At 41.1% G+C, this 18,022-nt stretch overlaps 1 protein-coding gene across 2 annotated transcripts in view; it reads left to right on the forward strand.

The window, feature by feature from the left end:
* LOC139186232 (ATP-binding cassette sub-family C member 4-like) overlaps positions 1–18,022 on the forward strand; it is a 152,755-nt gene that overhangs the window by 48,660 nt on the left and 86,073 nt on the right. For both annotated transcript variants that reach the window (XM_070800394.1, XM_070800395.1), the window contains exons 11-17: positions 1,318–1,414; positions 5,249–5,446; positions 6,775–6,915; positions 7,667–7,704; positions 8,388–8,482; positions 12,406–12,552; positions 17,867–17,946. In XM_070800394.1, coding sequence (XP_070656495.1) covers positions 1,318–1,414; positions 5,249–5,446; positions 6,775–6,915; positions 7,667–7,704; positions 8,388–8,482; positions 12,406–12,552; positions 17,867–17,946 — 796 coding nt within the window. The remainder of the gene's footprint in view (positions 1–1,317; positions 1,415–5,248; positions 5,447–6,774; positions 6,916–7,666; positions 7,705–8,387; positions 8,483–12,405; positions 12,553–17,866; positions 17,947–18,022) is intronic.

Raw genomic sequence — 18,022 nt, forward strand, 5'->3', positions numbered from 1 at the left:
GATTACTTTTTAGAAGTTTTTCAGTTCAGTCGCATGGTCATGTCCGACCCTTTTCGACCCCATGAACTGCAGCATGCCAGGCCTCCCTGTCTATCACCACCTCCCGGAGTTCACTGAAACTCACGTCCATCGAGTTGGTGATGCCATCCAACCATCTCATCCTCTGTAGTTCCCTTCTCCTCCTGCCCTCAATCTTTCCTAGTATCAGGGTCTTTTCAAATGAGTCAGCTCTTCTCATCAGGTGGCCAAAGTATTGGAGTTTCAGCTTCAACATCAGTGCTTCCAATGAAAACACAGGACTGATCTCCTTTAGGATGGACTGGTTGGATCTCCTTGCAGTCCAAGGGACTCTCAAGAGTCTTCTCCAACACCACAGTTCAATAGCCATCAATTCTTTGGCTCTCAACTTTCTTTATAGTACAACTCTCACATCCATACATGACCACTGGAAAAACCATAGCCTTGACTAGATGGACCTTTGTTGACAAAGTTATATCTCTGCTTTTTAATATGCTGTCTAGGTTGGTCATAACTTTTCTTCCAAGGAGTAAGCATCTTTTAATTTCATGGCTGCAATCACCATCTGCAGTGATTTTGGAGCCCCCCAAAATAGCCACTGTTTCCCCATCTATTTGCCATGAAGTAATGGTACTGGATGCCATGATCTTAGTTTTCTGAATGTTGAGCTTTAAGCCAACTTTTTCACTCTCCTCTTTCACTTTCATCAAGAGGCTCTTTAGTTATTCTTCATTTTCTGCCATAAGGGTGGTGTTATCTGCATATCTGAGGTTATTGATATTTCTCTCCTAGCAATCTTGATTGCAGCTTGTCCGTCATCCAACCTGGCATTTCTCATGATGTACTCTGCATATAAGTTAAACAAGCAGGGTGACAATATACAGCCTTGACGTACTCCTTTTCCTATTTGGAACCAGTCTGTTGTTCCATGTCCAGTTCTAACTGTTGCTTACTGACCTGCATACAGTTTTCTCAAGAGGGAGGTCAGGTGGCCTGATATTCCCATCGCTTAAAGAATTTTCCACAGTTTATTGTGATCCACACAGTCAAAGGCTTTGGCATAGTCAGAGTTAGGTTCAAATTTACTGGGGATGAGTTAGGTTCAAATTTACTGGGGATAAATGTAAGAACCTAGTAAGATTAATTGATTTATGTTTAATTTTTATTATTGATTTGGTATTTAAACTGCAGATTTTTGACTACTGTGTAGTCTTTGTCTTATTTTTTTCAAAATATAAGTTTCCAGTTTGAAGCACCCCATTAATGTGCATTTGCATACTGTGCCTTTTGCATTTGTAGGTGTATTCGTCAGGCCTTGAAGGAGAAAATCACAATCTTAGTAACTCATCAGTTGCAGTACCTAGAAGATGCAAGTCAGATTCTGATACTGAAAGATGTAAGTGGTTTCTAGAAGTCTGGGGAATTGCTTTTCTCTCACGTGTGTTGAAGAACAGACCTCCCCACAGGTCATTCTCCTTGGATTCATGGTAAACACCCCCTTCTCAGAGTAGGTGGTGTTCATGCCTTGGAGGATGAACCCAAAGACCTGTAACCCCCAAGGCTCCTGTCCATGGGAATCTCCAGGCAACAATACTGGAGGGGGTGGCCATGGCTTCCTCCAGGGAATCTTCCTGACTCAGGGATCAAACCCGAGTCTCTTGCTATTGAATCCTGTCTCATTGGCAGTCAGGTTCTTTACCACTGGCACCACCTGGTAAGTCCAGAAATGTCACTGCTGCTGCTGCTGCTAAGTCGCTTCAGTCATGTTTGACTGTGCGGCCCCATAGATGTCAGCCCACCAGGCTCCCCAATCCCTGGGATACTCCAGGCAAGAACGTGGAGTGGATTGCCATTTCCTTCCCCAATGCAGGAAATGTCACTACTACACTCTAAGTCACATAAACCCTAAAGTATATAAAAGTGCAACAGTATTACTAAATCGTCACTGTTCTGATGAAATCTGTTAAGGATAATGATTCAATTTTGTTTAGAAGTTTTCATTTTCCTTTCACAACTTAAGTCAAAATGTATCACTTAGAAATTAGAGATACTAACATCTGATTGTATCTAAGTGATTGTTATACATAGTTTGCCTAAAGAGCATCTTCCATTAACACCAGAAGCCAGGTTGGGTATCCAAGCACTCAGGTCAGAGATGCCCACTCTGCTGGTGTCGCCAGTTGCTGGTCCCCCTGCCCAGGTCTCTCTGTGTCCAATACGTGTGGGAGCCTATGCGGCAGGAGGACAAGGCCCTGCTTTCATTGGGCTCCTGTTCTTATGGGGAGGATGTGACAGAGAGAGAGGTGGCCTGACATCCTGGCTGCCTCCCTGAAGAGATGGTGCCTTACGGGGTCTGAGTGACATGAAGGTGGGGGCCACATTGTCACCTGGGGGAGGGGGGTCTGAGGCAGGGGGTCCTAAGGAAGGCAGACTCCCTAAGGAAGGAGCTGACTGGGCAGGTTGAAGGAATGGCAGGAAGACCAGAGTGTCTGAGGAGAGTGAGCAGGGGACAGAAGGGAGCTGGTCTCTGAGCAGTGGACAATGGGCGGTTGTGGGATGGAAGCCATCGGATGATCCAGAACAGAGGAGGGATGTGATCTGATGTGGATTTGAAAGATTCCTCTGATGGTCACTGGAGGGGTGACAGAAGAAGTAATTAGGAATCTTAGTAAAGCTGAGGAGACAGAAGTGTGGGCTCAGGCTAGAGTATCAGTTTCTAGAGCTGCTGTAACCAAGCACCGCAAACTGGGTGACTTAAAACAACAGAAGTTTATTGTCTCCTTGTTCTGGAGGCTACAAGTCCCAAATCTAGATGCTGGCATGGCTATGCTCTCCTGAAGGCTCCAAGGGAGATTCCTTCCCTCCAGCCTCTGGTGTTCACTGGCCTTCCTTGGTGTTCCTTGGCTTCCAGCTACAGCACTGTGGTCTCTGCCTCTGATGTCACATGGTCATTGTCCCCATGTTTGTCTGAGTCTCATAAGAACATCAGTCATATTGGATATAGGGTCACCCTACTCCAGGGTGACCTTATCTTAACTTGATTATATCTGCAAAGACCCTGCTTCCAAATAAGGTCATGTTCACAGGTGTCATGTGTGAACTTATCTTTTTGAGGAGGGGGCACCATCCAACCCACAACTCCTAGCATGGTTGGGGGTGGGGTGGAGAGTAGTGAGAAGTATTCAGACTTAGAGGTCGTTTGATGCTTCACTCCTTGGCTTGTTTGCCTCTGTGTCTTAGCACCTTTGTCATTAATCCCTGACTGTTCCACAGGCTCTTGGTCAAATTCTCGACTTAAGAAATGAATCTCTGCTCTAAGAAAGATTATTAGAATGCAGAACCTCTGTCTCTCTGGAAGCAGTTCCATGTGTTGACTCCTACCTGCTCCTCTAGGAATGGGAAGGGGGTCGTGGTTAAGGTTTTCTGAGCTTGAGAGCAGTTGATTTCATGTGCAGAGAGTGCAATTCTAGTGTGCAAATCCCAGTGTTGACAGTGTTATGAGCACAGGATCAGTGGGCAAGAGAATAACCTATTTATTCCATCCCTAGATGTTTTAGGGTCCCCTTATTACTTCCTTTGAGGACACTACCCCCAATTTTACTACTAACAAAACAACTATTTGTCCACTGGTGAATACTCCTGCATGAGTGGGGTCCATCCTTAGTGTTTGTTTGGTCCGTCTCTCACAGCAGAGGGGGGGATGGCTGCCCCCTTGTCCCCTTGGAATTGTCAGTGCTTGGCTGCTCAGTGAAATTGCTGTCTTTGTACTACCAGTCATTTCATTGTGTATATTACAGATATCAAGTGGTGAGCACTAATTTCCTTGAAGAGGTGTATGAATTTTGCCTCCCAAGTGGAACAAGACACACCATATCCTACATACGTTTCTAGCTCTGAAGTATCAGATGGTACCCAGATGCTTCACTGGGTTTCTCCCATTGGCTCACCTCAGGGGAAAGGGTGAGAGGGGTCCCAACCAGGGTCCGGAGTCATCTTCCATCTGACCACTGTTGACCAGAGCTGCTTGCATTTGATGAGTTTTGCATCCTGGGATTTTTCTCCTATATGTTTTGTTTGCCACTGAGTGATTCAGGTGTGTCTTGCTTAGGGGTCAGAAAATAGTGAAACATATTTTTTTATATGACTTTCTAAGGGAGGGAAACTGTGCAAGGATCTGTCACTCGTGTTCGAAGAACATGATGAGATTGGCTATAGCTTAAGCAGTTGCCTGTTTTGGGGAAGGCTGGTTGGCTGCTTGTGGTTGGTTGGTCTTAAGTTTTTCTCTCGGATCTGAGTGCACTGATTCTGGCTTAGGTTTTGGTTTGTGGACACAGACTGCCAAGGCTTTAGAGCCACCCCAGCCCCATGGCCTCCTTGTTTAATTACTTTAAAAGGTGGAATATTGAATTTTAAGTTGGAAACTTGCTGAGTGTCTGGGGACAGTTGTAGACCAAGGAGAGGCCTCTCTTGGATTTTCTGTCCGGGACTGGTTCCTGTTATCCCAGCCGGGCACATGACAGTGTGACAGTGACAGTGGTCAGTGAAGATTTAATGAGAGACTCTTACCCATATGCAGATGTGCTGGTCCCCACCTCTGGGTTAAGTTTAAATTTCTTTCCTGGAATATCCTCCCCAGTTGACTGTTTTTAAAAATTCTGCTTCTCACCTAATGTGCTGTATGTGCTTAGTCATTCAAGTCATGTCAGACTCTTTGTGACCCCATGGACCCTCTGTCCATGGGATTTCCCAGGCAAGAACACTGGAGTGGATTGCCATGCCCTCTTCTAGGGGATCTTCCCAACCCAGGGGTCGAACCCAGGTCTCCCACATTGCAGGCATATTCTGTACTGTCTGAGCCACCAGGGAGGCTTCTCTCAATTCCCATGTTGTCTGTAGAGACTGTGCTGATCCTTACACCAAACTCTGTGCTTTTTGCTTCCCCAAGGGCCCAGGGTACTTATGTCAATGACCTGCATTTTAAACACACAAGCACATGTTTCTTTCATATCCCCTAGCACCTAACACAGGGTTTGGCAGAGAACACAATGCTCAGTTCTATACTGAGTTGACTGAACTAGATTTTTCAACAAGACTTCTAGACTCAGAGATTTTTTTTTTTTTTTTACAAAAACCACAATTTAAGGCCACATAACTTTTCTTGACTAGTATTTAGCTTGTTTTAATATTATCAAATGTAAATTAATTCCTCTCAATTTTTTTTTTATTTTAGGGCAAAACAGTGAAAAGGGGGACTTACTCTGAGTTCCTGAAATCTAGGGTAGATATTCTTTCCCTTTTTGACAACAGGAATAAGCAATCTGAACCATCTCCAGTTCCAGGAACTCCCACTCTGATTTCCAAGTCTTTGAGTTGGTCTCTACAGTCTCCTAGACCCTCATGGAAGGATGTAGCTCCAGAAGACCAAGATGTGAGTTTCTATCCATCAGTGTGCCCTGGTCTTTCTGCTCTTGGTGGCTTCATGGACCTTCAGTCTGCTTCTCTAATGATATCTTCATTTTTCCCAAAGTAGACCCTTAAGTTCCCAAAGTCTTATTCCATGGAATTCATGGGAAAGCATGAAGGGAGCAAGCCTGTTTGTGGTTCTCCTTTGGGTGTAGTTGGAAAACCTTATGGAGGTCAGTAGTGGGTGCACTGCTGTGCATTTCTGGGTACATGTGGCTCACACTGATTGAGAACTCTTCAGTTTACCATGGTTGTGTCCTACTTGCTCTCATGGCTCCCAACTTCCCTTATGCATCCAGAAGCTTAATATGAAGACTACCTTAGACTGAGTCCTGCTGTTGCCATAGTAAATCATCTATTTTTCCTGTATGTTGGAATGTTCTAGCACTGCATATGACTAATGGTAGTATTTTGCCTTGGTGTCAGATGGTTTGTGATAGGTCAGAGGTAACGTGCAAAGGACCTGACACATGACAGACACTTCGCTGTTAGTTCCCGTACTCCTTTCTTCCCCTTGAAGACCGACAACCACATCTTATCAACCTTGGATCCAGTGGCCAGGGTAGAGTAGAACATTTTAGGCTCCCGTGACTCTATAATGCATTCTAAGTGCTCCAGACAGAAATGCAGAAATATACTAGAGCTCCCTTAAAATACACAGATATTCTTTGATATCCAAACCCAGGAGCCTGGCTGATTCTGATAATTACTGGGATTAGCTGTTCACTTTCTAAACTCAAGAATCACTCTGAAATTTCAGAATCAAATAGATTCAGATCATACGTTTGCAATGTGCTATCCAAACTGATTATTCCAGCCCTCTCTGTGATCTCAGTTTACTGTATTTGGCTAGTATTTTGAGCCTGTGTTTTCTGTTTCTATCATTGAGTGACACAAGTCATCTAGAGGGATATATTAGCTCCATATCATTTTGTGTGTTATTTTAGAGCAAACTTCTGCATTTATACATTAATTGATTTTGTTGTGTGTGTGCTGAAAGTCATGATCTATTTTAAGCAAAGCTACCCAACAGTGAATAACCTTGTGAGGATATTCTTTTATTTCTAATAGATTCCTAGAAGTAGGATGGCTGTGTCCAGGGGTAAATGCATATGTGATTTGGCCAGATATTCCCACACCCTTCTCCACAGGAGATGGACCATCCGCACTCCTGCCACTGTATGCGATGTGTCTGTTTCCCCACAGTTTTGCAGTGGAGGGCAGTGTTGAACTCTTGAAATTTGGGGTTCATTATATAAAATTTCATCTCTCACTGCCATGTTTCCCTTCTAGACTGAGAACATACAGGTTACACTACCTTTAGGAGACCAGTTGGAAAGAAAAGTGGATTTTAAGACCTATGCAAGTTACTTCACAGCTGGTGCTCACTGGTCTGTCATCATCTTCCTTATTCTAGTAAACATCGCAGCTCAGGTACGTAAGGGCGTTTATTTTGATTTGTGTACCCAGGTTGATATTTACATACTATTTATATTGCATTTTATGATTATTTTTGTGTATTAAGAGATTTGTCTCAAATAATTGGCTCATGAGGTTGTGGGATCTAGCTGGGTGAATGTGAAATCAGAAAGGCAGGCCTGTAGGCTGGAACCTCAGGCAGGAGCTGACCCTGATGTCTTGAGGCAGAATTTCTTCCTCCTCCAGGAAGCCTCAGGTTTTGCTCTAAGGGCCTTTGACTGACTGGATGAGGCAACCACAGTGTTGAGGGTGATCTCCTCTACTTAACTTCTGATGAAGGATGTGAACTACATCCACAAACTACCTTCACGGCAACATCTAGACCAGTGTTTGGTTGAATCACTGGAGACTGGCCTAGCCAAGCTGACACTGGAACTGACCATCACTGTACCTGTCAAGCTTTTTGCTTTGAAAAATCCTAACATTTGTACTGTTATTACTGCCTTTCACAGTCTACTTGGATTTGCATTGAAATACATTATATTTGGGGAGCAAAGTCTTCTAGGGAAAAGGGGGTTTCTTTTAAACATGTTAAACTGTAACATGCTCTCCCCTGACCTGTGGTCATCTGGGCATGGGGATTGGTGCAGACCTGAGCTGGAAGGACCATCTCCATGTTCTGGAGCCTTTCCGTCCCCCTTCCTAGTGAGCGGGGTGTGAGGCTCAGTGATGTCAGTGTGTGAATGACTGCTGTTTCCTGCTCCAGGTTGCCTACGTCCTGCAGGATTGGTGGCTTTTAAACTGGTGAGTGATTCCTGGTCTGACTGAAAGTGCTGAAAGTCTATACAAAGCCTCACTTTCCCACAAAGTCAGGGGGACTGACCCTCACGTAGTTTCCCTGAAGAAAAATAAAAGTTCCTGTGGGTGGTGTGTGATCCCCCTGTGATCTCTCCCATGTCCCTCCCTCTAGCAGCTTCTTCACAGAAAGTTTTTTTTTTTTACTTTTTTTGAACTTTTAATATTGTATTGGAGTATAGCCGATCAACAACGTTGTGATAGTTGGTGAACTATCAGGTGAACTATCAGATGAACTTCTAAGGGACTCAGTCATACATATGCATGTATCCATTCTCCCCCAAACCCTGCTCACATCCAGGCTGCCACGTAACACTGGGCAGAGTTCCATGTGCTGTACAATAAATCCTTGTTGGTTACCTCTGTTAAATCTAGCAATGTGTGCATGACCATCCAAACTCTCTAATTATCCTTCCCCTCAGCAACTGTAAGTTCCTTTTCTAAGTCTGTCTTCACAGACAGTTTTGAAAACTGATTCAGATTTTTAAAGGGGAGATACACACAGGGTCTTGTGAGCTGGGAAACACTTTACAGCATAAAATACATTTCTTGAATTGAGGTAAAATTTTTGATATTTGTGTAAATTCTATATATAATCTATAGTGTAATATTTCTTCTTCCCTGTTTCATAGGGCGAATGTACAAAGTGGCCTGTATTTTGGGACATATGTAGAAGAAGCCACAGATGTAATGTTTGTTCTGAACTGGTTCTTAGGAGTTTATTCAGGTAAAGTTGCGTCATCTGCTCCATTATAGCAGAGTCTAAAGTGTTTATGGAGAAGGCAGTGGCACCCCACTCCAGTACTCTTGCCTGGAAACTCCCATGGATGGAGGAGCCTGGAAGGCTGCAGTCCATGGGGTCACTGAGGGTTGGACATGACTGAGAGACTTCACTTTCACTTTTCACTTTCATGCATTGGAGAAGGAAATGGCAACCCACTCCAGTGTTCTTGCCTGGAGAATCCCAGGGATGGGGCATCCTGGTGGGCTGCCATCTATGGGGTTGCACAGAGTCGGACACGACTGAAGTGACTCAGCAGCAGCAGCAAGGTGTTTATAAAGAGTCTGTGTGATAAACTAGGGCTTCTAGAGTAATTCAGTAATGTATTAACTGATTGTCTTAGTCTCATTTACTCTGTGAATTAATTAGAATAATTATTTTAAAGATCTACTAGAAGAAAAGAGGTTGAATGAAGACTCTTAATTTGCTCTCTACTGGATTTTGGTAGTTAAACCAGTATTGCACATTCAGAAAATCAGCCCCTGGAAAATACATGGCTATTGTCTATTAAATAGATTGCTTTAGCTAAATCTTTTATCCACTATATGGATGGGCAAGGGGATTAGAAATGAATCCCCACCCTGTGGTTCAGGATGTTCCAATTCAGTCTAAATAACCCCTGGCTTTTATTGATCTTGGGTGAAATCCTCTGGCAGCATGGGTTCCAGTTAAAAGCATTATTCCCTACCAGGTATGCAAAGCTCCCCTTTACCACACTGGTCATCTCTTGGGCTTCACTAATTACTAGAGAAGCTAAACAGGGGAAATCCAGGGCCTGGGATCAGATTCCTTCTCTTTCTTATCTTGAGATCACAGTGTTATCTCCTCCCCAACTGTGTGATTAATTTAACATTTGGTGTGCCAGACTAATATTAGCAGGACTGTCTCTATTCACAAGAATGTTTAGACTGTATATCGCATTATGTACTACTTAAAGGGTATCTTCATCTAAAATGTCCATTTGTTGATGGACATTTAGGTTGCTTCCATGCCGTGGGTTTTGTAAATATTGCTGCTATGAATATTGGGGTACATGTGTCTTTTTGAATTATGGTTTTCTCAGGGTATAGGCCCAGTTGTGAGATTGCTGGGTCATATAGTAGTTGTATTTCTAGTTTTCTAAGGTACCTCCATACTGCTCCCCATAGTGGCTGTATCAATTTACATTCCTACCAACAGTGCAAGGGGTTTGTTTTTTCTCCACACTCTCTAGCATTTATTGTTTGTGTATTTTTTGATCATGGCCATTCTGACTGGTGTGAGGTAATATCTTATTGTAGTTTTGATCAACATCTCTCTAATAGTGATGCTGACCATCTTTTCACGTGCCTCTTGGGCATCTGTATGTCTTCTTTGAAGAAAGGTCTATTTAGGTCTTCTGCCCATTTTTAATTTTTTTCCCCTGATATTGAGCTGCATGAGCTGCTTGTATATTGTGGGGACTAATCCCTGTCAGTTGCTTAGTCTGCAGTTATTTTCTCCCATTCTCAGGACTGTCTTTTCATTTCATTTATGGTACATATATACACTGGAATATTACTGATCCATAGAAAGTAAGGAAATTGGGTCATTTGTAGAGATGTGGATGGACCTAGAGTCTATCATGCAGAGTAAAGTAAGTCAAAAGAGAAAAACAAACAAAATGCTTATATTAATGCATATATATGGAATCTAGAAAAACAGTACATATAAAACTACAGGGCAGGAACAGAGTCATAGATGTAGAGAACAGATGTGTGGACACAGTGAGGGGTAGGGAGGTGGGGAAGATGAACTGGGAGATTAGGATTGGCATACATACACTACCATGTGTAAAACAGATAGCTAGTCGGAAGCTGCTGTGTAGCACAGGGAGCTCAGCTCAGTGCTCTGTGGTGACCTAGAGGGGAGGGATGGGGGCAAGGGAGGTCTATGAGGGAGGGGATATATGTATACATACAGCTGGTTAACTTCATTGTACAGCAGAAACTAACACAACAGTGTAAAGCAACTGTACCCTAATAAAATTAAAACAAAAACTAAATAAAAATTTAAATATCCTCACAGAAAATGCTTTTCAAAGTTTGCTTGTACAAATGCTTGTACAAAGATTAACAAAGAGTGTGTTATGTAAAAATCCACTCACTAAAATTTGGCATTTATTTTGTTGATTGCTTGTCAAGAAACTTGAATCCACCAGCAGTTTACCTTCTGGATTGGTGGACAATGAGAGCTTAGAGAAGAAGGGAGGTGTTCTGTTACACATCCATATCGGATGGTGGGCTTAAGGCAAATGGCTGTTAATGGAATTCAGGAATTTGAGCAGCTTTCAGAATTTAAATAATACTGGTCAGCTGAATGGAAAAAAATGTTTGATGGAATATTTATTACAGAAGTTACTCCAACTCTATTTAGCATTGTGGGTTGAAGAGATGTTTAGAGGGCTCTTTTAATTTTTATATGCATCAGTTCAGTTCAGTTCAGTCGCTCAGCCATGTCTGACTCTTTGCCACCCCATGGACTGTAGCCCGCCAGGCTCCTCCGTCCATGGGATTCTCCAGGCAAGAATACTGGAGTGGGTTGCCATTTCCTTCTCCAGGGGATCTTCCCAACCCAGGGATTGAACCCAGGTCTCCCACACTGCAGGCAGACGCTTTAACCTCTGAACTATCAGGGAAGCCCTTTATATGCATAGTAGAGTTCATTTATGTTATTGATAAAACATAAATTCGCATGATTATATTTGTTTACAAATGCTTTGGGGTTCTATCAAACACTTAGTGAGAGATGAATTGCTTGTTTAGATTAATTATCTCATGCCAGAACGTAATTTGTAGTTTCTTTTTTTTTTTTTTTTCCTTAGTTTTCACCTAATGTCCTTTTCTTTTTTTTTTGTTTTTTGTTTTTTTTTTGGTATACATGTGTTCCCCGTCCTGAACCCTCCTCCCTCCTCCCTCCCCATACCATCCCTCTGGGTCGTTCCAGTGCACCAGCCCCAAGCATCCAGTATCGTGCATTGAACCTGGACTGGCATCTCGTTTCATACATGATATTTTACATGTTTCAATGTAGTTTCTTACAATTCAGTTATTTAAGAGATTGTCCACTTGCAACTTAACATGGTCTTTTTATACTCTTTAAAGTTACTTGGGCCTAGAGTAGCTACTTTATTTTTAATATTTTAAAATTTTATTAATTTTTATTTCAGTATACTCACTCTCCAATGTTGTGTTAGTTTCTGTGGTACAGAAAAGTGAACCAATGATACAATATCTTCTCTTTGGATTTCCTTCCCATTTAGGTCACCACAGAGCACTGAATAGAGTTACCTGTGCTATACAGTAGGTTCTTAAGAAGCTACTTTACATGGAAGTAAATTTCCTTGTAAATTACAGGGAAATGGTAAATCATTTCTCCTATTTCCTGTTAATTCACATGCTGGTACCAAAGCATACCTCACTTTTAGATTGTGAGACATGTTTGTAAATAGTGAAATTTGAAATGTGGAGAGAAGATCAACTACTTTTTGCAATTATCAATCTTGTGAGTTTTTATTAGAACTTGTAATTGAATTAGGAAAGCCTAGAATGAAACTGTAGGTAACAGATATTTTTACCCCTGTGTTGTTTCTATTTAGTGAGAGGAAAACATTGATTTTTATATTCTTCTTTATAAATGTATTTTTGTGAAAGCATTAAACTCTTACAGAATTTACTATATATATATATATTTACATATAAAATTTTATTTATTCTATGTGTATGTAAATTTTTGTGTAAATTTTACCTATAGAATTAAATGCATTGTATCTTTATAAACTGCCTACTATGCTTCAGCATCATTGAGGATTAGACAGAGATCTTGTGCTGATTGATGTTTCTTTATTTCAGGGTTAACTGTATCTACCTTCCTTTTTGGCATCACAAGGTCTCTGCTGTTATTCTATGTCCTTGCTAATTCTTCACAAACTTTGCACAACAAAATGTTGGAGAGCATTTTGAGAGCTCCGGTATTGTTTTTCAACAGAAATCCAATAGGTAAGTCAGACATGAAACTTCTCAATGAATATGTCTTATTAACACATTTAGTGCCTGATTACATTTTCATATTTGAAAATGGAAGATACGCTTGGAAGAAAATCACTGTCCGTGGTTTTTCATTTTGTACAAAAAGCTTCATTAGTAATTTTTCTTGGTAGGAAAAAAATCTGAATATAGGAGCATATAAGCTTTTATTCCAATTTATGCATGTCTGTAAAAAAATAACATTTACTTTGCAGGATGATTTAGAAATTCATTTGTTATATATACCCAATATACAATGCAAATGTGTTGAAATGTCTTCGACTAGTTGTTGGAACATTGGGCGTGTTACATGGTGTTAAGCTAACTAGGAATGACCTTCTTCCAGAAACATCTCTACAGGAGACAGGCTGTGTGTTTCTTTCTTTCATTGTCCATCCATTTCTGGGACCACAGAGCTCTGGCATGTGCTCATATTTTGAGGTTTATCTGAATTGTAATGGAAAATTAATTTAAATGCAAGATCAGTGAAAGGTATACCTCCTCTTCAGTAAAATCAACCCTCTAGTTTTACAATGGAATTCTGGTTACATTTAAGAGGTCTTGTGGTACATAGCAGGTGGATTTTCATTACTAAGTAAGGGTGTCCCTGAAGGTTTCCCAGTGGTTGTTTCCTCCATTCTGAGGCCTTTGACCTGTCTTGCTTTGCAAGGTAGTCTCCTGACGTGAGTTTCTACAAACAGGTAGTTCATCAGCATATATGCCCACTCTGTTCAGTTGGTTAGACTTGTGTTGAGGCCCAGGGCAGGTTTGTTTTTGCAGGTCATGATTGACAGGACCTGTTAAGGCAGGGATGTGACTGGAGAGAGGACAGGAGTTGCCTGGTCATCAACTAGCTGTGTGATCAAGGTCAAAGTAGGTAGATACTACTGGGCAGGCAAATCTCCAGGCAGGATATTGTCATGGTTATAAGTATGGACTCTGGAGCCAACTTCCTGGGTTCAGTCCTGGTGCTAGTTACTAGTAGTAATAGCCAGTTATATTTATGTTAATACTTATGTGCAAATTATTTAATTTCTCTGTGCCTCGATTTTCTTACCTTCAGTCCTGGTGCTAGTTACTAGTAGTAATAGCCAGTTATATTTATGTTAATACTTATGTGAAAATTATTTAATTTCTCTGTGCCTCAATTTTCTTACCTATAAAATGAGGATATTATTCACACACTTACCAATATCTTGATTTTGTGGGCATTAAACAGGTTAATATATTCATAGCATTTAGCACACTGGCAGTAGCTAATGAACCTTAGTAAGGATAATGACATAGTTTCTGGGAACTTCCTCTCCTGTGAAATGGGAATAACAGTTGCCCTTCCTGTTTGACAAGGCTGTTGTGAGGATTAAATAAGACTGTTTAGGGCAGCATCTTGTGCAGATTTATTCAACACATGTCATTTAGTCCAGGCACTGTGTGGAGCACAGGATGGTAAGGTGCAGAGGCTCACATAGATCTCATCATATTATGAAGTCATAGCGAGGAAGTGATTGGAGGAGTCCATGCTATTTTGGCTGTGAAGCTGCTCTACTTTACTTTGCCTGTTAATGTGAAAGCTATGGTTATAAATTTGGGAGCATCAAGTGGGACTGAATTTCTGTTATCACAGCCTCTGAGTGCTCCTGACCACAGCTGAACAGGCTGATGATGACCTGTAGGCTTCTCCAGATGCTGATGTATTTATTATTCAAGGATTTGGAACCAAGTTTAAATCTTCAAGCTCACTAATCCTAGAGCAGCAGGCACACTAGTATATATATTGTTTCTTCATCCTGTGTCTATTATCAGAACTTCATTCCTTCAAGAAATAGAAGCCTAATTAAATGCTGCAAAGATACACCCAAAGGTTTCAGGGTATCACTTATTTACTCCTTTGTAGGTACACTAAGTTGAACTTTTCCCTGTGTTTATTTTCAAAACTAGAATTTGTAATAGACTGTTTATGGTGTCTTTGTTTCTGGTGTGTGATGGCATGAAGAGAGAACCACATGGAGTGGGGTTACTTGTTACCAAGTTCAAGCTCACTCTGCTCGCCTCACAATGCCAGTAAGTCTTACAGCTGATGTGTTAAAGCAAGAAATAGCAACTTTATTTGGAAGCCTGGCAGACTAATGTCTCAAAATAACCATCTTATTGGGGTCTGGATGCCAGGTTCTTTTATAGAATACAGAGGAGAGGAGGTGAGGAAGTAAAGCCATTTGCCTTGCAAAATTGGAGGGGATTCGTTAATTTTTTCTTTTCTACAGCCATTCATAGGTGGTGAGGGTCAGATTGTCCCCCTGTGAGCTGAAAAAAGCCATTTTAGTTTAACTTTGAGGCAGAGGGTCAGGGTTTCCTAACAAAAGCAGTGAACAGCAATGGTCAAAGAAACAGATCCAGCTTGGAGTCAGTATTGGCTTCTCCTTGTTGCAGTTCCTTTGATGTGCACCTCTCCTGTCTGGGGCCAGTACCCTCTGCTTTCTCATTCTGCATCTCCTCAGGGTGCACCACCCTTGTAGGGTGGCTGCAGAGTCCTCATGGTTGCAGAATCCTTTGTTTGATGTGGCAAGTGGCGTTTTAAGTTTGCACTAGATATTTAATAGAAACTAGTTCTCATATTCTAATCCTGCAGCCTTTATACATATCATTGTGGATATACTATTGTTGTGGATTCTGAAAAGGGAAATAAAATCAATGATAAGTGATCCTTAGTGATTTAGTAATATATTTGTTTTCCTGCCTACATCCCTCTGATCTTCTTAGATGCTTATTCATAAGTCTGTGCTTGTCACACCTGGTACACTCTGAAAATAATGACTTTATTACCCCAGTAGTAAACTCACAACTTGGAAATGGTCAAAACTCACAGTTTCCCCCAAATGTGAGGTGCTGTGAATGATCTGGAGGGAAAAAATTACAGAGAGATTATAATTATGTTGATTTAAAGAGTATCACTTGGGAAAATTAATCTTGACAACTAAAGCAAAGTTAGTGTAACATTAGGATTAATTTGGGTATTTTGCAACTGTTTATTTACCAACTTAGCACTTGGAATGAGTCTTAGATGGGATGGATCTAAAGGGAGGGAACATACTGAAATCCATCAACCCTTTTTGATACTGCCACAAGATTCCTCCATTCTTTTAAAAATCAGGGCTCAGTTTCAACTCCCCACCCACTGACATTTAGTGGTAGTTTTGTTTCTTTTTAGGTATCATCCTGTTTTCTCTTTCTTTTTTTTTTAGAGGGAATTTGACCTATAATTTTATTTTATTTATTTATTTTTAACCATTTATCATTTCTTTATTATTATTATTTTTTACTTTACAATATTGTATTGGTTTTGCCATACATCAATATGAATCCGCCACAGGTGTACATGTGTTCCCCTTCCTGAACTCCCCTCCCACCTTCCTCCCCATACCATCCCTCTGGGTCATCCCAGTGCACCAGCCCCAAGCATCCTGTATCCTGCATTGAACCTGGACTGACAATTCGTTTCTTATGTGATATTATACATGTTTCAATGCAATTCTCCCAAATCATCCCACCCTCTCCCTCTCCCACAGAGTCCAAAAGACTGTTTTATACATCTGTGTCTCTTTTTGCTCACTTGCATACAGGGTTATTGTTACCATCTTTCTAAATTCCATGTATATGCGTTAGTATACTGTATTGGTGTTTTTCTTTCTGGCTTACTTCACTCTGTATAATGAGGCTCCAGTTTTCATCCATCTCATTAGAACTGATTCAAATGTATTCTTTTTAATGGCTGAATAATACTCCATTGTATATATGTACCACAGCTTTCTTATCCATTCATCTGCTGATGGACATCTAGGTTGCTTTCATGTCCTGGCTATTATAAACAGTGCTGCAATGAACATTGGGGTACACGTGTCTCTTTCCCTTCTGGTTTCCTCGGTGTGTATGCCCAGCAGTGGGATTGCTGGATCATAAGGCAGTTCTATTTCCAGTTTTTTAAGGAATCTTCACACTGTTCTCCATAGTGGCTGTACCAGTTTGCATTCCCACCAACAGTGTAAGAGGGTTCCCTTTTCTCCACACCCTCTCTCAGCATTTATTGCTTGTAGACTTTTGGATCGCAGCCATTCTGACTGAAGTGAAATGGTACTTCATAGTGGTTTTGATTTGCATTTCTCTGATAATGAGTGATGTTGAGCATCTTTTCATGTGTTTGTTAGCTATCTGTATGTCTTCTTTGGAGAAATGTCTATTTAGTTCTTTGGCCCATTTTTTGATTGGGTCGTTTATTTTTCTGGAATTGAGCTGCAGGAGTTGCTTATATATTTTTGAGATTAGTTGTTTGTCAGTTGCTTCATTTGCTATTATTTTCTCCCATTTTGACAGCTGTCTTTTCACCTTGCTTATAGTTTCCTTTGTTGTGCAGAAGCTTTAAATTTTAATTAGGTCCCATTTGTTTATTTTTGCTTTTATTTCCAGTATTCTGGAAGGTGGGTCATAGAGGATCCTGCTGTGATTTATGTTGGAGAGTGTTTTGCCTATGTTCTCCTCTAGGAGTTTTATAGTTTCTGGTCTTACGTTTAGATCTTTAATCCATTTTGAGTTTATTTTTGTGTATGGTGTTAGAAAGTGTTCCAATTTCATTCTTTTACAAGTGGTTGACCAGTTTTCCCAGCACCACTTGTTAAAGAGATTGTCTTTTCTCCATTGTATATTCTTGCCTCCTTTGTCAAAGATAAGGTGTCCATAGGTGCATGGATTTATCTCTGGGCTTTCTATTTTGTTCCATTGATCCATATTTCTGTCTTTGTGCCAGTATGATGACTGTCTTGATGACTGTGGCTTTGTAGTAGAGCCTGAAGTCAGGCAGGTTGATTCCTCCAGTTCCATTCTTCTTTCTCAAGATTGCTTTGCAATCTTGAAAGAAGAATCTTGCAAGATTGCTTTTAAGATGTATTTATTTATAGTTGGATTGGGTCTTTGTTGCTGCACATGGGCTTTCTCTACTTACAGCAAGCAGGGCTGCTCTTCATTGTGGTGCTCCTGCTTCTCACTGCAGTGGCTTCTCTTGCTGTGGAGCTCAGGCTCTAAGCACAGGGGCTTCAGTAGTTGTGAAGGCTTAGTTGCTCTGTGGCATGTGGGATCTTCCTGGACCAGGGATTGAACCTATGTCCTTTGCACTGGGGACACTGTACCACCAGGAAAGTCTCTAAATACATATACTTTACAAACAGTGTTTTGATTTGTTTGTGAATTGTTTGTTTCCTATCTGAGGAAATGAGTAATTTCTCATATCCTGTTCTTGCAGGAAGAATTTTAAATCGTTTCTCCAAAGACATTGGGCATATGGATGACTTACTGCCCCAGATATTTCAAGATTTCATCCAGGTAACGTACCAATCCTCTCAGAGTTCTCACAGGGAATAGTAGAGTGCCTGTTTCTCAAGGCCATTTCAGAGGGACT

This window comes from Bos indicus, chromosome 12, assembly GCF_029378745.1.
Source record: "Bos indicus isolate NIAB-ARS_2022 breed Sahiwal x Tharparkar chromosome 12, NIAB-ARS_B.indTharparkar_mat_pri_1.0, whole genome shotgun sequence".
Taxonomy (NCBI): Eukaryota; Metazoa; Chordata; class Mammalia; order Artiodactyla; family Bovidae; genus Bos; species Bos indicus.